This window comes from Primulina eburnea, chromosome 2 (assembly GCF_022965805.1).
Source record: "Primulina eburnea isolate SZY01 chromosome 2, ASM2296580v1, whole genome shotgun sequence".
Lineage (NCBI taxonomy): Eukaryota > Viridiplantae > Streptophyta > Magnoliopsida > Lamiales > Gesneriaceae > Primulina > Primulina eburnea.
The window spans coordinates 5444777-5464587 of NC_133102.1; the positions used below are offsets into that span (position 1 = coordinate 5444777).

Genomic DNA, 19811 nt, shown 5'->3' on the forward strand with positions numbered 1-19811 from the left:
GAACAAATATATTAAAAAAAAGAGTGAGTCTCATGTGAGACCGTCTCACGGGTCATAATCCGTGAGACGGGTCAACCCTATCCATATTCACAATAAAAAGTAATACTCTTAGCATAAAAAGTAATACTTTTTCATGGGTGACCCAAATAAGAGATCCGTCTCACAAATTTGACCCGTGAGACCGTCTCACACAAGTTTTTACCTAAAAAAAATTAGCGTTTTATAAGAGAAAAAATTTAAAGTATGTATTTGGATAATATTTCTGTAAAACGTTTCAAAAATTATTTTATTTAAGTGTTATCCAAGTATATTTTTAAAAAACAAATGACTGTTTTATTTTTAGAAATGAAGACAATGCATAAAATAAAAACATATTGTTTTTTAAATGTAAAAACATTTTTATAGAATAATTGTTTAAGCATATATTTGTTCTTAAAACAAATAGTTTTATATAAATATTTGTAAGTGATTGTCCAAACACAATATCTCGTATCAAAGAAGCGAATTTTTAAAATTAGCAATGTCAATTTAAATTTTGAAATTTGAAAATCTATTTTTTTAATTTAAAAAAAACCAAATTTTAAGTGCCGATAATGGCCCCATGAATGCGTAGGGTCTCTTGCGCGTGGGGTTTTCGGTCCAGCTGGTTGTTAGACAGAGAAGCGCTGACCCATTTTTGGGGTCGCCAGCTAGCTTTCACGGCTTATAATCGCCGGCTCAAGCCGCAAGCTCCGGTCCAGGCTGAAACAGATTCCAATGACAATTCTACGTAAAAGAGTTTATCCTAACGTGAAATGCTAATTAATTTGCTACCTCCATGTATAATCAAAATCGAATTTATATATTTTTCCATACTGAATTTAAGTCGAATCCATTCAAAGATCGGGTCGAAGCATGCGGTTCGATTTCGGGTTAAATAAAAAAATTTAAGTATGTTAAAATTTTCAGTATATTTGCTTACTTTTAAGTAAAGAATTGAATCAACAATTTTTTTATACTAATAAGGTAAAAACTTGTGTGAGACGGTCTCACGGATCGTATTTGTGAGACGGATCTCTTATTTGGATCACCCATGAGAAAAAATTACTTTTTATGCTAAGATTATTACTTTTTATTGTGAATACGGGTAAGGTTGACCCGTCTCACAGATTATGATTCGTGAGACGGTCTCACATGAGACATACTCTACTAATAAATATATCTTAAGAAGAAATAAAAATTTGGAAATTTTGATTCTGACTTATTTGGTTTTCATGCAATTTGAATTTGGTTTTTTTAGTTTAAACCGAAGAAAATAATCTATCAAGTGTTTGATAGATTGAAACTTGCAAAGTATTAATCAAACCAAATAATTTACATTTCATTTGGAATTTGAATAAAAAATTTCACTTTTGGTAACCAAATAGACATGATATTCATATAAAAAAACATGCAAAGACTAAAAAAATTGGGAAACGTTGCGATAATGATTCAAATGGTAGCATTGTTTTGTATTTAGCGAGATCAAGTAATAATTATTTTAAGTATATAATTTTTTCTTCACTAAAAATGAAAGATTATTAAAATATTTATTTTAGACCATTGCATTGATTAGTTAGTCAATGGTTTAATTTATACATGTTGTTTGATTAAATATAATCAAACTCTGACCTGAGTTAATATATGTTATATCATTAATGTTTATCTCTATTTCAATATTATTAGATCATGTAAGTTTTTATATTTTTACGAAAATTGACTTATATGTTGATGATGCGGAAATCTTGCAATAACATGAGTAGGTAGTATTTAATGTTGCCAGTTTAATGCGAAGAAAGATAATATTAAGTAACAGCCCAAATTTAACTAATAAACAAAAAACTATTTAACGTGTTCGTTGTCGCTTTCGGACCGATTCAGCAAGCCGCGGCTCGGGACAGGACAGCTGCCAAACCGAGCCGCTTCGGACAAAACATGCTGACAACCTCAAAAAGCCCATGAGAACGTGCAAGCTGGGCATTAAACAAAAATTCAACCCCTTCGCCTGAATTTTTCTCCTCCTTTTTAAGCCATTATCGAAGCTAGAATCCGTAGATTTGCTGCGAATCATCATTTTTCTGCTTCGATTTCTGCAGTTTTCGGTGTCTGGAAGATCCGGTGAGCCGTAGTACTTCGGGTTTTGCAGGATATTCACCGGCGGGGGTGGTACCGGCAATGTGGGAGCTCCAGCCTGTTGCTTGCTTGTTTTCGGTTCTCCTGCTTTGCTCTTCGGTGGAGTTGGTTGCTGCTCAGAGATCTAAATGGCAAACTCTTAGCGGTATGAGATCTCCATTCTATCAGTGTCCGTGCGTTTATGTGAACTTTGCTTAAATTTATTTTTCTGTTATATTCTTTATTCCCTGGGGTCACTCAGTGCATTAGCTTTAAGTCCGAACCTTAACTTTTAGCATTCGCTTAAGTGAGAAAGGGAACATGATTTAGCTTGAATCTTGAGCTGCATTTTCTACTTCATAGATAAACCTTTTTCCATCAACTTGAGAAAGGTGGATGTTAAGGTTTTGTTTCGTTGTTTGCGTTGGAATTATTTTGTGGCTCAATCAATTTAATTAATTTTATATGGACACGATATCTAATGTAGGACTCAATGAAGTTATCTAATTAATTATGTGTTTTCAAAGTATTAAATACATTGGTATTGTCCAACTAATGGGTAGAAACTCAGCCTAAAGTCTTCTATGATTGGTCGAAGACTGCTAAGGTTATCATCTAAGACAAAATAAGTTGGTCGATAGGCTCGACATGAATTCCTGACGTGTTGTGATATATGGATTTAATTACATGATTTATATATTTATTTTTTAAATCTCCAACAGTTTGGGCATTAATTTTGTCATTGTCACGTCTATAATGGGAAACTGGAATCAATTTTTGTGACGCTTTCGGATTTTTTTTTGTGTTTGTGTGTGTGGATGAGTTTCGGAGGCAGATAAATTTTGACCTGAATAAAAGTCTCCTTGAAATTAATGACTTCCGTGAATCTAGATAATCATAATTGGATTCCAATGTCCTCTTCCATGATTCAGAAAATGGAGGGTCCTCAAGTCAGATGAGTGAAACTTGTCTTCATGGAGTTCGGCATATTGTCTGCAAAATGTGATAATTCTGCTAGTGTGCGAATTCAAATTCAACCCACCATTCTGCTGTGGACGAATTAATTAAAAACCTAAACATTTCGATATCCGGATTTGTCCACGGTATTACAGTTGCTATTGGGAGTATACATATAATAAACTGGCTGTAAAAGCTTGTAAAATCCCGGTCTCTCATCTTTGCTATTTGGTCATCCTCTTATAGATGTTGGTTTGCGCTAACTTATGTATCGGCTATGTTGTCGCAGGAGATCGACCTCTGGTCGTTGCGAGAGGTGGATTTTCTGGGATATTTCCAGATTCAAGTGATTTTGCATATGGGCTTGCGATGCAAACTGGACTACCTGATTTGCATGTATGGTGTGATGTTCAACTGACAAAAGATGGATCTGGAATTTGCTTTCCAGATATTTTGCTACAAAATGCTTCTGACATTGGAGATTTGTACCCAAAAAGGGACAATACATACACTGTGAATGGGAACTCCATGAAAGGATGGTTTTCTGTTGATTTCTCCCTCAATGAACTAGTGCCTGTCAATCGTAAGTTCGATTAATCAGTCATATCTATATGTTTTACATTGTCCATTTATTACTGGTGTTATTGGTTTATTTATTTATCTTTTTTATGCTGTAAACCAAAATTTTATGATAAAACGAAAGTATTAAGTTATAGCTTTGTAAGTTAGATGTTGCTAAGTTTTTAAGTCTCTTTGATACATGGGACAGTGATACAAGGGATTTTTTCTCGGCCTCCAAATTTTGATGGTAGACAAATGCGAATTCTCACAGTTGATAACGTGGTTAACCTTACATATCCAGCAGGATTATGGTTAAATATTCAGGTAGATGATATTGAATCATTCTTGATTGCAAGCCTAATTTATAATTTTTTATTTTCAAAGTTCTGATAATTGTTACTTCACATCAAAACCTTGTGCAGCATGACATATTTTTCAGCCAGCATAATCTGAGTATGAGAAACTATGTTATATCTCTTCCTAGAAGCTTGATCGTTAATTATATTTCGTCGCCGGAGGTTAACTTCCTGAGAAGTATCGCAACGAGATTCAAATCAACGCCTACGAAGCTCATATTTCAACTTCTGAGGCGTGACGATGTGGAGCCTTCAACCAATCAAACATATGGCTCCTTCTTGACTAATCTTACATTTATTAAAACCTTCGCTGCTGGAATTCTTGTTCCTAAGTCTTACATATGGCCAGTGGACAACAGTCTATACTTGTCGAAATTTGATCCTCTTGTGCTGGAAGCTCATAAAGCTGGTCTCGAAGTTTATGCATCCAATTTTGTGAATGATGCGCCTTTGCCTTACAATTACAGCTACGATCCTGTGGCTGAGTATCTCTCCTATATTGACAACGGCCAATTTTCGGTTGATGGTGTGCTGTCTGACTATCCTATTACTCCATCTGCTACCATAGGTAAGAAATAATCTCATATAAATTGTGTATGATGTTCTGAAAGAGAATATGCATTAAGCAAAGGCTCTCAGAAGAACAATGGAAAAAATAATAAAAAACCATTCAAGGGATTTAATGCTCTTTGGATTGGAAGAAATCAGTGTCATGCAATTTCAATTTTGGATGGAGATAAAGCTAGTCAAAAAATTGAAAGGTTGGGGTTTGGAATTTAAATTAAATAATTTCTGGTCTGTGTGTAATAAATAATGTATTTTAATGAGGGGGTAATTAAGTTATTTTATGGCTCTCATTCTTGCTTATTTCTTGTAATTTTTGGATTTAATTATTTAGAATATGTCAGTGGTTCTATTAATTAGCTCGAAAATTGAAAGATCGGGAGTTGAAAAAATTCAAATTAATTTATTCATGGACAATGTTTAATAATGAATTTCAATTAGGGGCTAATCGAGTTATTTATGGCCCTCATTCGTGTTTATTTCTTATTATTTTCAGAGTTAATTATTTAGTATATGTTATGGGCTCAATTAAATCTTATTTTAAGCTCATTTAGCAACCACACATAGAGTTCTATACCTGTAGAAGGCACATTGGGTGAGAATTATTAAAGATCATATTTTATATTTTAGCAATACAATGGAAAGTGATTCTCTTTTGCAAAGTGATTTATCAAAGGTTAAAACCTTTATTATTTTCACAGATGCCTAAGGTTTGTGCTTTTAATCGAATTCAAAGATTCAGGCCCGAATTTAACTAATCCTAATTTTTTGTTCTTGATTGTTTTGTTCAACTGAATTCAAAGAGCCAGGCTCGAATTTAACTATATCCTTTTTTTGTTCTTGTTTCTTTTGCTTGATTTTTAAGCCATAGGCAGATAATGTTTTGAAATATGTTTCTTGTGATTTATTGAATCAACTTTACGAAATAAGCTTCAAATCAGTGTCGCTTGTGGCTCGTTCATTTAGAACATTAAATTTGCATATAACTTGTTATTTTCTCATTTGGTGTTGGATACTTTTTTCTCATTGCAGATTGTTTCTCACACTTGGACAAAAATGCGAAAGTGCAAGGTATGCATATATGCTTGCTTGCAATTTTCTGGTATCCAGTTGGAAATGTCCTTTTAGATTTCACTTGGTTTCTGCATAACGCTTGTGCAACTTTTGAGCTGTCCTTATTGATAACATTGCTTTACCCTGCCATAATTTCAGCAAATTTTTCGATTATCTCATCTGAGGGAGCAAGTGGTGACTATCCTGGTTGTACTGATAAGGCATATAGCAAAGCTGTATCAGATGGTGTGGATATACTTGATTGTCCTGTTCAAATAACAAATGACGGGATACCTTTCTGTTTGGGATCTATCAACCTCAGAGACAGGACAAATGTTGCCGAGTTAAACTTCAGTAACCGCACGACAACTAACCCAGAACTTGATATTACGAATGGAATTTTTTCTTATGATCTCAAATGGAGCGAAATAAATGGCTTGAAGCGTAAGTGAACTCGTAACCGATTTAGTATTACTGCAAGTTAGATAGAGATAATACACAGACTTGCATATGGAATGGATGACTTCTAAAGTTACCGAGTTAATAAGCTTGGGGGTTGGTTTTCAAACCGTCAGTTACGTAAATGTTTCGCATGAAGTGAAAATTGACAGAACTTATTTATAAGCTTGAAAACGGAAATCCTTTTGTTTGAGGTTTGCACCAGATTTGAGATCCAAGGAGCATATGATGCTTCATCAAGACAATTGCCCACCTTTTTAGTTGGACTAACTTCTACCAATTATAAGATTTCTCAGTTACTAGCATATCCAGAGATACCAGCCATCTTAGTATTCATAGAAGGATGCATGTGTGAATTTTCTTTAAGGCATGTTTTCTTTGAATTGCAGCTGCTATATTCAATCCTTATACAAATTTCTCGCTGTTCCGAAATCCAAGAGCCAAGAATGATGGGAAGTTGATGCAACTGTCTGATTTTCTGGCATTTGCAAGTAATGCATCTTCTTTATCTGGAGTCTTGATCAGCATAGAGGTGAGTGTAATCAATATATATGGTGCTGGATCTGTTTTTAACGCTTCCATCGGATTCAAGTGTTGAAATATAAAAATAATCTCCAGTGCGTGCAAGTTAATATTCTTCTTATTAGATGTTATATTGACCTGCGATGAATTTAGAAAATGCAGTCAATAAGCATTGTATTCCATAATGATGCACAAGTGTGCACCTACACTTAACATAGGCTATAGTAATCAAGATCTTTATCAATAGAATATGCGAAATAAAACTATGTTACTCATCCGCTTGCTTTGTAAAACTTCAATTATTAATAAAATCTAGTTTCTTATCCAAAAAAATATGTGTACAGTCTTTTGTGAAACTTTGTCGCTCGGAAGAGTTCTGACTTCTTCCAAAAAATGACTAACGTCTCAATGTCTTTGCTATTTTGTCAGTGCCTGTTTTGATCTGAATTTATTAACTTTTCAAACTATCATTCTTGTGGGTTTATAACTTGATTTATTTGGAGGGATTGAATGACTTCATTTTTACTATTCTCTTATTTAATAGTTCACTCTGACTCTCCACTCTAAGTAGAAAACTTATCTATTTTGACAATAACTTATTCCTTCGAGCAGAATGCTGCATATCTAGCTGAGAATCAGGGACTAAGTGTAACCGATGCAGTTTTGGATACTTTGAGCAAATCTGGTTACAGCAATCAAACAGGAAAGAAGACTATGATACAATCTAGCGATAGTGCAGTGCTAAAGAAGCTCAAAAGCAGCACTGATTACGAACTTGTTTACCAAGTTGACGAGGACGTTCGCGACATTTTAAACTCAACAATTTTGGAGATAAAGAAATTTGCTAGCTCTGTGGTCATTAATAAAAGATCTGTCTTTCCAACTGATCAGGCCTTCCTCGTGGGTGAAACAAATGTTGTTCCGACATTGCAGGCCTTTGGTCTCCCCGTCTATGTCCGATTATTCCGAAATGAGTTTGTATCTCAACCATGGGATTTCTTCTCTGATGCATATGTGGAGACTAACCAATATGTTTCTTATATGGGTATTAATGGTGTCATCTCCGAATACCCTGGTACCGCTGCTAAATACAGAAGTAAGTTCAACCGTAAATGCTTATATTTCCTTCTCCTTTTCTTCTTGTTTATTTGAGGTTGTGATTTTATAATGAACAATTTTATTGGGTTCAAGAAAACACATCACTTTTCATGTCCCGTCATATTAATACCGGATACGTACATTGCTAGTAAATGCTTATGTTTCTTCATGTTCATTAGCATTTGCATATAACCATTATGATTAGGATTGTTCTGGCAGTTTTAATGAAATTGAATTCATTGAATGGACATAGAAGAAAGTCCCGTGGCATTCTAGAGTTAATGGTTAAAATAAATAAAGCGATTATGTTATACAGCGATTGCGAGTTTGTATGTATGATCCCTGCTACGAATATGTTACATCAGTCAAATCATGATCCTGTTGAAACTGTGCAAAACTTGTTATTGCTTCTCCTGCTATTAGAATCTGTCATGCTCTGGCACCACTGAGTGGAGACCCATGTATGTGAGCCTGCATACATTAGACAATGCTGGTAACTATTTTGTCTTTGTACTCATAACCCAAGTTAATTAAATGGTCTACTGTACATCCTTAAAGTCTATTATTATTGCCTTGCCAATCTTTATTTTATTTGACCATAACAATCGCTTAAGATTGAATTTTCTTCCACTTTGAATTGAACTTTTTTGTCTGGTTTGCAGAAAACAGATGTTTAGGGTATAAAGACTTACCCGCATATATGACTCCAGTCCTGCCAGGAGGCCTTCTCCCACTAATGGTGTCTTTACCTCCTGCTCAGGCTCCGAATCCAGTCCTTACAGACAGTGACATTGTCGAGCCTCCTCTATCTCCTGCCAAAAAGCCCCCGGTCGTGAACAATGGTGATGGTTCTACAGTACCTGGACCGACCCCACAAAATGGGCAGTCTTCTGTGGTGGCCAGCATGGTCCTGAGCGTCATTGCTATTGTTCTTGCAGCTATTGTGGTATCCTGAGAATTATGCACGACTATCGACCATCACCCCTGCCTATTTTATATCTGATATTGTTGAGCTTCTTACACGGCTAGTGCAGTCAGATGATCGTTCCTCCTGTCGATCGATCTTGTAGGTATTATGGTTTTTGGCCAATATATTTGATTTAATTGGATGTCTTCTTAGTTAGGGAACGTAGTTGTTTAATGTGTGGATGTTAATTGTTCTTCGTTCACTGTGGACCTCTTGTTTCCCGTCGTAAATTTTGTATTCATAATTATTTTGGTGTGGATTGATACTGATGTCAATTTTTACATAAATAAAATTTGAATTTTTTATGTAGAAATTCAGGTTGCTAAAAGTTACAGCAATTTGCCGAAGGAATATGAATGTAATTTAAATTTAACTTAGCAATGGGGTGGGCGTTTATTTTCCGGTATCGGGTACCCGATCCGACCCGATTGTGTCGGGTATTTTTGAAAAAACCGGTTCGTCGGGTACCCGATATCCAAAAATAATTTTCGGGTTCGTATTCGGGTATTTTACTGTTGGTACCCGAATTTTTTTTAAAATTTTTTTTTAAGGGTCTATCCGTCTATTCATTTAAAAAATACATGTATTTTTTTGTGATTAATCACAACCCGATATAATGACAAATGACCAATCATAAAATGATATAATGACATGATATTTTGTGAAATTTGAAAAATACATGTGTTTTTTTAATTTACTAGTCACAATATGATATAATGACTAGTCATAACTCGATATAATGAAAAATTTAAGAAAAATGTTTTTTTCTTCCGGGTACCCAAACCCGATCATTTCGGGTACCCAACATGATCGGGTTGGTGTCGAGTACCCGAAATTTAAGAAACCCGAACAAAAACCCGACCCGCGTCCACCCCTACTTAGCATAATGTAGAAATGTATTGGAGGTGTGAATTTTTCAGGAAAAAATTGCAATTGTACTTTAGAGATTAAATAGTTAAGTTTGATCTGACTTGAATATTGTCTATACTAAGAAGTAACTATTTACCCAGAAACTAAAATATACGGATAATTTTACATGTAACACACTTGAATTATTTATGGATGTCAAGGGTATCTTTTTTCTTATTTCTAGTAAATGTCAATATACAATTAGCTTTCTGACCTTAGGAGGTATTCCCTCACTAAATTGGATTCCACGAGACATTTGGGATTTCTTGGACTGAACCATGCAAGTGTTTGTCGGCTGCTGTGCCAGTTCGGCTAGTGCGTGGAGCCTTGCATTTACCGATTCTTAACTCCATGGTAGCGCTTAGCTTAGTAGCTTAAGATCTCAATCAATGTATTGAACTTACTCAAGGATGCTGAGACGCCATTTATGAGAAGTCTAATGAGAGTTGCATCATCATATTATTGGTAACCAAAATCAGGTGACTGCATGCTAATGTATACCCGTGGAGGTATAGTTAAGCGTGGATGAGGATATCCGATCAGAAACTCATTTCCAAGTAAATTCGTGCACTGGCTGCATGCATGTGAAAAACGGCTAAGTTGAGTTGAATTCCTATTGAAACGTTCTACAAGTGTTGGTAATGATTGCACCTGTTCGATTGATGTATCTCACAACCAATTTAGTCCCTTGGTCCTTATTGAGATGAACGGTTCAGATATCCTATATATTTCTAATTAAAGCAGTGGTTACCCTCTTACGTCCAATTTTGCCATTTCAGAGCTGTCTCTCTGACTCCTTTGCGTTCATTATCACTATACCCTGCCTTCTTACAACTTAAAAACATCAGAAATCTTCAAGAAACTAGGGATCTTGAACTGCCACCGTTTCTCTCTAAAGCATACAATGAAATGGGATAACTGATGAGTGATGGCCTTGCTAATCAACGTATAATACTTGTATGATGTATCACTTCCCAGATTTCTTTCTTAAACGCTCTTTGACAAAGTCAGTTCGAGCTTTGATCCGAGCTTGTTGAGGAGCAACATTTACATATGACAAATGCAAGCCTGCAGCAAACAACGAGCCACCAGCAAGGAAGAAAGCTACAGTTGCTGCCAATTTCTTTGGTGTTGACGGGAAGCACAACACCATTGGATGATTAATGCTTCTAAATATCCTCAATAGAAGTAATTTTATCGCCTCAAACTGGACAAGAAGATGGAATGGATCATCGCTCACATTACACATACAAAGAAGAAATGTAAAGAGGTTCACACGCACTGGTTGAGAACCAATGACTAATATTTGTAAGGAGGTAAAAGTTCCCATTTAGAAAAACCATACAAATTCCAAGTTTCTTCATCAAAAACATCTCTGAAGACAGGTTTGTCCTTGTAGCATTTTTCAGAAAGAATTTGCCAAGGAACATTTGGATTCAAGTAATAAGTGGATTAGACTTCAAATTTCAAGTACAAAGCAAATCATATTGTTTGGATAATTTCGACTTCAAATGATTGAATTTTAACTTTAGTAAAACAAGGCATTTCAACATATCGGAATTGCTTCAAACCTTTCAAATTCATTCTTCAAACAAAGTTATTCAATAAAGACACCACCCGAGCGCACACTTTACATAATTATATTTCACCATATGAAAAAAAAGTAGATTCAAAAAACCCCAAATATCATATAATCAAACAAATAATAATCTAAAAACAAAATCGCAAACAAAAGAGTAGGTCGGATCCTAGCAGCAGATCAAAAGAATGTTTTGCTATCACTAATAAAACTTCTTCCGTCAGAATTCATCAAACACTTGGCATGCAGCTGACAACAACTATTACTTGCTATATGCGAAAGTTCACCGAGAGGGGCAATAAAGATTTACCTGATATCAGCTGGAAAATAGCGGATTTCGGTGAAAACAGCCATAGCCATTCCCAAGTAAGATCCGAGCCCGTCTCAACAAATAACCCGGGTCAGATTGAAAACCTATATCCATCTTCCAAATTCACGCACGCCATTGCAATTTTTTTTATTTTTTTTAGAAATTTAGGTTGGAAAGAGGGAAAATTGATGGTGGTTGTTTCCTAAACACCGATTATCGATAGGGTTTGAGGGGTGGTCGCCGGTCGGGTTCCAATGTGCTTTAACTTTTAATGCTATTTTCTGAAACTTTAAAACATATTGGGAAATTTTTTTAGGAAAATTGCAAATTTTCGCGGCGGTATATTTTTTTATTTGTGATTTTTGATAATTTTTATTATCAAATTTAAATTATAGTTTTATAATTTTCGATTTTTAAAAAAAATTAGTCATTTTTTATTACAAAAAAAATATTGATACGACATTATATAATTAGTGTCAAATAAAATATCAAATTTATATATATATATATATATATATATATAAACTAGCGAAATATCGCTAGGGTTTGGGAAGGTGGATTCCAATCTGTTTTAATGCTATTTTATAGAACTTTGAAATATTAGAAAAAAAATAAATATTGAAATTTTGTTATATATGTGTGTTTATCACGATTTTAGTAATACTCGTTATCAAATTTCAGTTGTAATTTTTGTCAGTTTTTTTTTCAATTTTATAATTGAGAGGATTGATGCGATACTATTAAATTCATACAAATATATATGACCAAAATCCCAAGAACATAATTATATAAGAAGAAATATATGTGTTTTTGGGAAAAATTGCATATATTGAACATAATTATATAAGAAGAAATGACAAAAATACAATTATACATTCAAAATATGCAATTTTTCCCAAAAACACATATATTTCTTCTTTGGTTATTATCTAATTTCTTGATATCGGGATATTTGATCGAACCACATAATTCTTATGTTTATATACATTTTTGTTTGCGCTCGTTATTGTTCATCTTGAATTCATATCGAGTTTCTATAACAAATTAGTTCGATGTAATCAAAAGTTCAACGGTTTAATTCTCAATATAATAAAGATTTCATCGAAACGAATGTTCAACCGGAACGAACAATCACATTAAATTTGATTGCACGATCTACAATTGAATCTTAATCAATAATTACTTTACTAAATAAGTTTTATTTCTCATTGTATGTGTTATCATATGTTCATTTTAAAACAGGATATGAATATATTTATAATAATTAAAGATTATAGCCTTTTTTTAATCATATATACACATATAGATCAATGCAATTGGTCTCCAATTTCTCACACGTAATCAAAACTATAATTACAAATTATAAAAAAAATTATAAATATTTTCAAAATTAAACTTCAATATATAAAGTGTCAATAGATTTTTAGTGACTTTATAAAAGTTTAATTGTATGTAAATTTTTGTAAAATTTTAAAAAGTAATGTGATATTCAAATTTGACTTTAAAAGCTCTACAAAATTCTATAGGTATTCAAAATATCAATAAACTTTTAACGACTCCATGAAATTCTATAAAGTGCAATAATTATAGCTTAAGGTACAACAATAAAATGTCAAAAAAAGTTTTTGATTCAACCTAAAGATTTAGATGTACTTAATTGAAAAATCTATCAAACTCACGTTCTCAATACAAACACTAAAATTTTCATTCTCTTTTAATCTATTTATTTTTCCTTTTATTTGTACTGTTTCAAAAAATATATATTTTTTTATTCCTAACAATAGTTTAAAATCAAAATTATTAGCATCGTTCATTTTATTTTTAGAGTTCCAATCACAAACCTTAATAAAATTTAAAATTATATTTATTAACAATTTTAAAAAATTATTACAATGCATATTATTTTTTATTGACTTATAAATAAAAAATAATAATTATTTTTTATAAAATTTTATTATGAACACATAAAAATATTGTTCATTAATACGTTGAATTAACATAAAAAATTGAAATTTATTTCAATAAATTGGATAGTTCATTGTCGTTTTTCACAAATTAAATTGATTTAACTTTTAAATAATAAAATTCATTTATATTCATAAATAAAAAATAATTTAAATTTGAAAAAGTTATATATGTACAATAATTATTTTAAAAAAATAAATAAAAAAATAAATCCCACAATTATAAATTATAAAATTCACATAATTATGTGAAAACGTTTACAAAAGTATATAAAAATATTGAACAAAATTCTATAAAAGTTTGTGAAATTTATTTTATTGTATGAGATTTTTTAAAAGTCTACGAAAATCTATAAATCCACAAAAATCCACCGTTTAAAAAAAATCATTAAAAATCTTATAAACCCCTTTTAGTTTAATTTCATAATAGTCCAAGAAGCAGAGGTTTACCAACCATTCCAAAGCTGGTACTATAAATATCTCAGCCTCCCCCTCTCTCTGTCTTCATGTTTCGCACGAAAACTTCGGGGAAAAGCGGTGGTTTCCGTCATTCATACGGCATCGAGAATTCGCAAAAGGGCTTTGATTTTTTGGTAGGATTTTCAAGATTTTGCTGTCTCTCGTGCTTTTGTATGATGGGAATTGTGGGTTCCGGGATTGTTGGTAGTTTGGTTCTGGGTTGTGGAATACAGTCAAGAACTGTGTATATTCTTTGATCGATACTGTGTGGAGGAAATATACGTGGTTTTAGGTGAAAGTTTATACCGATTTATTTGAATGAATCAGTTGTTTATGTCGGCTTGAGTTGGAAAATTTTGGGATTTCTTTGCCTTTCTTTACTGATTTTTTAATCAGAAGTTGAGAAATGCACGTGAAATCATTTCATTTTCTTTTTTGGGACAAATTCATGTTCTTGATTATCATTAAATGAGTGTTTTAAAGTTCTTATTAATATTATTTTTTTATCATAATCAATCGCTATGTGTATTAAAAATAATAATCTTCTGTAGATGCCCAGTATGAGTTCTGATCTTGCTGATCCAGATAAGGAGCCTTTTGTGGAAGTCGATCCCACGGGTCGATATGGTAGGTATAACGAGCTTCTTGGGTCTGGGGCGGTGAAAAAAGTTTATAGAGCATTTGACCAAGAAGAAGGTATAGAGGTGGCATGGAACCAGGTGAAATTGCGAAACTTCTATGGAGATGAAGCCATGATAAACCGATTATATTCTGAGGTTCGATTATTGAAGACCTTGAAAAACAAGAACATCATTGCGTTATACTCGGTTTGGCCAGATGAAAAAAGGAACACGTTGAACTTTATCACCGAAGTTTGTACATCAGGGAATTTGAGGGAGTATAGGAAGAAACACAAGCAAGTTTCGATTAAGGCGTTGAAGAAGTGGTCAAGGCAAATTCTTAATGGTTTGCACTACATGCATACTCAGGAGCCTTGCGTGATTCACAGGGATCTCAATTGTAGCAATGTCTTTATTAATGGAAACATCGGGCAGGTATATATTAATTTGTCTCATTTTTCCTTTGTTTTCGGGTTCTTTTGCTTTTATTATGAGGATTTGAGTGGTTGCTGGAAAATTCTGGAAATCATATGAAATGATCACCAAATATGTGCAAATACTAGTGTTGCTTTTTAGTTGAACCAGGTCGAAAGATTTCACTATTCATGGTAAACATATACATATATGTCATTGAAACTGTCATTATGTTCTGATTAATGATCAAGAGAGTAAATTATCGGTCTGTTTCACGTGATTCCTTAGCCGTTTACTATTTTTCCGAAATGATTTAATTTTATGTGCTTGCCATTCTTAGTTCTCTCCCTTGAGCTTAACATAAACATATATGTCCTTGAAACTATCATTATGCTCTGATTAAATAATCACTGCTCTCAAATCAATCAGGTGATGCTGATTTACTCTTTAACACTGCTTCACTTGAATAGGTGAAAATTGGCGATTTGGGCTTGGCTGCAATAGTTGGGAAAAACCACTCAGCACACTCATTACTTGGGACACCAGAATTTATGGCACCGGAGCTCTATGAGGAAAATTACACCGAGCTAATAGACATATACTCATTCGGCATGTGCTTGCTCGAGATGGCAACTCTTGAATTACCTTACACAGAATGTGACAATGTTGCCAAGATATACAAAAAAGTAACTTCCGGTGTGAGGCCTCAAGCCATGAACAAAGTCAAGGATCCAGAGGTGAAAGCATTTATCGAGAAATGTTTGGCTCAGCCGAGAGCTAGGCCATCAGCTGCTGATCTTCTTAAAGATCCATTTTTTGATGGAATAAATAATGATGACGACGAATAAGAATGTTGTTAGATAACGCTAGCAGTTAGCAAGTGATTGAATCAAATGACCCTGGATTTTGTTATGGTTTAGTGTATGTAAAATTTCGTTTTTCTCATGTTTTCGTGTTTGAATCACATCTCAAGTTGTATTGATTTGCATGACGTTTCTTCCATTTTCAGTTTACTTGAAAATTTGAAATTTTCTTGATCTTGGAAGCGTTCCGTGTGATGTGGATTTCTGCAATGGAGTTTGGTAAGGCCATCTCCAAGACTGCACCAAAAAACACAATTTTGGTGCAGCAAATATTCCTCCAATGGGACTGCTATTCTTCTTTCTTTTTATTCTTTTTATTTGTATTTATTATAAATATTTGTATTAAAATTATAAATATTATTTAAATAATAGTATTATATTTTTTATTTTAATAATTAGATATTTAATCATATATATTAAAAAATAATTGTTGATTTTTAAAATATTTATTTATTTATGTTAATTATTAATAATTAAGGACTAATTTGATTTAATGATTTATAATTAATATAATTTAATGCAAATACAAAAATTAATATAACAATATAATTCATAAATAAATTAAAAAATAATTAAAATATAAATGCAATTTGAAACACGTAATTCAAATACAAATGCAAATACAAAGACAATAATCGAAAAGAAAATACATTTAGAAGATTTGAAGTAAATGAGTTGGTGATGAATGTTGTATTTAGTGCAGAAATCGCATTATTTTAGTGTAAAATTTGCATCAAAATAGATTTTATGGTTGTAAATGATCTAAAAATCTCATTTTATTTGTCTAGTCCCTAACAATAGCTTTATTTCAAGTTGGTAGAGAAAAGTATATTTTTTTTCATTCAATTATATCACCTAAAATATATATTTCAGATAATTTTTGTTATCCAAGCATAACTACATCCTCCTATAATTATAGGATCAAAATCTATAATCAATCATAATCAAATATTTAAATAATATTTTCAAAAAAAAAAAAATATTTAAATAATACAATTTATAAGACATTTCCTCTCTGCAAAACGATTGAAAATGACTTTTAAACTGTATTATTTAAATATTTGAGTTATATAATTATTATAGTTTTTGACAAAATGGATGATGTTTGATTTGGTATCGAAACCATTCTCATATGTTGGATTTTTTTTTCTCGAGTTGGAATGCATTGCAATTATTGAGAAAATGATCGCATGAAACATCATTATTATGTTAGAAAAACGACTTAAAATATTTGTGTTGGATGATTAGCACAAATTCATGGCAAGAATTAAATGCATTAAGAAATAAAATTACCTAGACTAAATAGAGAACAACTGAAGCACCTGGCTTTCTAAACATAATATCAATCTGGCTCATACTTTAAGGCAAATGATATTACGCATCATGTACACAAGTTGCAAATCTCCGACTACAATGCACAAACTACTAACCAATTTTTAGCAACACCATCTACGTGATCCTCGTGAAGTTGGGAAAAAAACAACATGAAATGCTCGTTGAACGAAGCGAAAAATGATGCACAACTATAATTATAAATTTTCTATTCAAATAGTAAGAATAACTTTGGTTATGTTGGAATAAATGTATCTGACTTGATGAAATATTTGAAGAATGAATTTCAAATGACTCAAATTAAAATGTATTTGAAATCTACCACATTATTATTGAAATAACACGACTTTTTATGAAATGAAATTTGAAATTCACTTCCATTTTATTTATACAAGCAAGACAAGGAATGAAATAAAAAATTCACCCTATAAAATTTATCGATCTAATCGCAACATTAACAAATCGATATATAGGTAAGTACTTTTCAATACTCATAATTTGAGCATTTGGTTGGATGTGAATATCATATATCATATCATGTATATTGATCTAGAATGAGCAAGTTGATATATTTTTTTAATAGACTAGGAATTGATTTGTAGACTTACTGAAAATTATATTCAATGATTAACAACATTTGCACAAACCACATTTCACAAGTCTAATAAATCTATATTAAATATGAATCGAATTATCTAATGATTCCATTTCTTTTGATTTTGTTTAAAAGAAGCGGAATAAACAAGAAAAAGGGGAGGAAGAGGAGGACTATTGGTCAGAGAAAAAGAAAGTGCGAGGATGTGCAAATCCTCTATTTTTGTTTAATGAATAATATTCCTCTCATTAGATCTTGCTTTCATCCAATCCTTCCTCATCCTTTTGACAGTGATTCTTGATTATGAATCAAGAGTTAATTTGATTGATTATATGTTTGTGGGTTCTTTTGATCTGTGCGAAATTTGTGTTTACAGTATTGCAAGGTGCGGTCTTTTATTGGATGAATGAAGGATCCAAGATTTGTATATTAAATCCAGCATTTCCCAGTTGATATTTTATCAGTGGTTGATGCTGGTTCCTGCCTGATTTTCTGGATAAGGTCTGATTTTCCCTCCCCTTGTTTTTTGGTTTATGATTACCTTTGGATCTATTAGATTTTTCTATTGATTGATTGTATGTGTGATTGTTGGATTCTTGAGGTTCTGATGCAGCAATCATCTTCAGACTATTTTGATCGAGCTAATGTTTTGTGTTGCATCAAATTATCTTATGAATTGATTCGAGCATTGCACAGGATGACAACTTTTTCCTTGATTTAATTGTATTTATTGTAATCGGATTGTTTGTAAGCTTATATTGCTTTTGGTTGTTTTTCTTTGTCATTTTCCCATTTATGGATTGTTTGGTCTGTGGAGGACAATTGAGCATCGAGGTAATTGCACATGAAATTGCAGAAAATATGGAGACAGATCAAGGTAAGCTTTTTATTGGTGGCGTCTTGGGACACTGATGAGGATTGGTATATGGACAAGTAGTGGAGGCAGTGATTATGCGAGACAGAACCACAGGTCGTGCTCATGGATTTGGTTTTGTCGTCTTCGCCGACACTGCTGTTGCTGAAAGAGTGGTCAAGGAGACACTGCTATAAATTATTGAACATTTAAAATACTTGAATTTGCATTGGCAGCAATACTTAATCATGTAGCTAAAAGTGTCTTAATGCGTGCGTAAAAATCGACTGGTAGTAAGTTTTAGCTAGTATCTATGGCGAGTAGATGATGGGGGAGTAGATTGTTTCTTGCACTTGGTTAAGTTTCATGATTCACGTGATGATAAAATGGATGTTGTCTCATGGGTCTAACTACTATTTTTCTTTCATCTTTCAGGTGGAAGCAAATAAAGCTGTTCCAAGAGACGATCAACATTTAATAAACTGTAACAGTGGCAGCATCCAGGGATCACCAGGGCCTGGACGCACTAAAAACATTTTTGTAGGAGGATTAGCTTCTACTGTCACTGAGAGTAACTTCAAAATTACTTCAATCAGTTTGGTACCATAACAGACGTTGTAGTTAATGTATGACCATAACACTAAAAGGCCAAGAGGTTTTGGATTTATAGCTTGTGATTCAGAGGAGGCATTCGATGGGGTGTTGCACGAAACCTTGCATGAACTCAACAGTAAGATGGTCGAGGTAAAACGAGCAGTTCCAAAAGAATTATCTGCAGGTCCTAGCCGGAGCCCTCTTCCTGGATACAGCTATGGATTAAGTAGAGCCAACAACATCCTCGATAGCTATGGCCAGGAATGTAATATGAACTCACTTGGAGGCAATGGAGTTAGAATGGATGGCAGATACAGTTCATTAGCAGATGAAAATCTTATAAATTTATAAGAATGGATTGGAAGAAGTTCCATGAAAATCTTAATTTGGAATTTTCCAGCAGTGAATGGAGAAATCATTCTAACAAGTTCAATTTTTTTATTTTTGGGAAAATTTGAGCTGCAATTTTTAAGAGAGAGACATTGAAGGAGAAGGAATGACTTACATGTGCACTTCAGGTGTAAGGAAGTTCAAACAAAACTGGCATTTTATATTTTAAAATAAATATTGAAGGGACTGAATCAAAGTAAACATATTGGAGGGAGATTTTAGTGTAAAATTCCCTTTATTTATTCTAAGTAGATTAATTGTT

General features: G+C 32.9%; 3 protein-coding genes and 1 pseudogene across 4 annotated transcripts; 3 read left to right on the forward strand and 1 right to left on the reverse strand.

Moving 5' to 3' along the window:
* Positions 1-1904: 1904 nt before the first annotated feature.
* Positions 1905-8980, forward strand: LOC140822713 (glycerophosphodiester phosphodiesterase GDPDL3-like). The gene is made up of 9 exons (XM_073183566.1): positions 1905-2296; positions 3377-3670; positions 3857-3972; positions 4071-4572; positions 5601-5639; positions 5781-6065; positions 6470-6612; positions 7215-7698; positions 8363-8980. The coding sequence occupies exons 1-9, from the start codon at positions 2194-2196 to the stop codon at positions 8653-8655; spliced, it is 2259 nt and encodes a 752-aa protein (XP_073039667.1). The 5' UTR covers positions 1905-2193; the 3' UTR covers positions 8656-8980.
* Positions 8981-9637: 657 nt separating this feature from the next.
* On the reverse strand, positions 9638-11743 carry LOC140822715 (uncharacterized). The gene is made up of 2 exons (XM_073183569.1): positions 11466-11743; positions 9638-10783 (listed from the first exon to the last, which is right to left on the reverse strand). The coding sequence occupies exon 2, from the start codon at positions 10727-10729 to the stop codon at positions 10544-10546; it is 186 nt and encodes a 61-aa protein (XP_073039670.1). The 5' UTR covers positions 10730-10783; positions 11466-11743; the 3' UTR covers positions 9638-10543.
* A 2124-nt stretch (positions 11744-13867) lies between these two features.
* On the forward strand, positions 13868-15959 carry LOC140822714 (probable serine/threonine-protein kinase WNK11). 2 transcript variants are annotated; one of them, XM_073183567.1, is made up of 3 exons: positions 13868-14022; positions 14440-14943; positions 15393-15959. In XM_073183567.1, the coding sequence occupies exons 1-3, from the start codon at positions 13936-13938 to the stop codon at positions 15768-15770; spliced, it is 969 nt and encodes a 322-aa protein (XP_073039668.1). In that variant the 5' UTR covers positions 13868-13935; the 3' UTR covers positions 15771-15959. The 2 variants fall into 2 exon arrangements, with proteins under 2 accessions (XP_073039668.1, XP_073039669.1); XM_073183568.1 differs by having other exon boundaries at positions 13891-14180.
* A 2548-nt stretch (positions 15960-18507) lies between these two features.
* Positions 18508-19765, forward strand: LOC140824518 (heterogeneous nuclear ribonucleoprotein 1-like; annotated as a pseudogene).
* Positions 19766-19811: the final 46 nt, after the last annotated feature.

Coding starts and splice junctions, on each gene's coding strand:
- LOC140822713 (XM_073183566.1), top strand. CDS start 2,194: ATGTGGGAGCTCCAGCCTGTTGCTTGCTTGTTTTCGGTTCTCCTGCTT. Junction 6,066..6,469: donor CGAAATAAATGGCTTGAAGC/GTAAGTGAACTC, acceptor TTTGAATTGCAG/CTGCTATATTCAATCCTTAT. Junction 6,613..7,214: donor GAGTCTTGATCAGCATAGAG/GTGAGTGTAATC, acceptor TCCTTCGAGCAG/AATGCTGCATATCTAGCTGA.
- LOC140822715 (XM_073183569.1), bottom strand. CDS start 10,729: ATGGTGTTGTGCTTCCCGTCAACACCAAAGAAATTGGCAGCAACTGTA.
- LOC140822714 (XM_073183567.1), top strand. CDS start 13,936: ATGTTTCGCACGAAAACTTCGGGGAAAAGCGGTGGTTTCCGTCATTCA. Junction 14,023..14,439: donor AAAAGGGCTTTGATTTTTTG/GTAGGATTTTCA, acceptor AATCTTCTGTAG/ATGCCCAGTATGAGTTCTGA. Junction 14,944..15,392: donor TTAATGGAAACATCGGGCAG/GTATATATTAAT, acceptor TCACTTGAATAG/GTGAAAATTGGCGATTTGGG.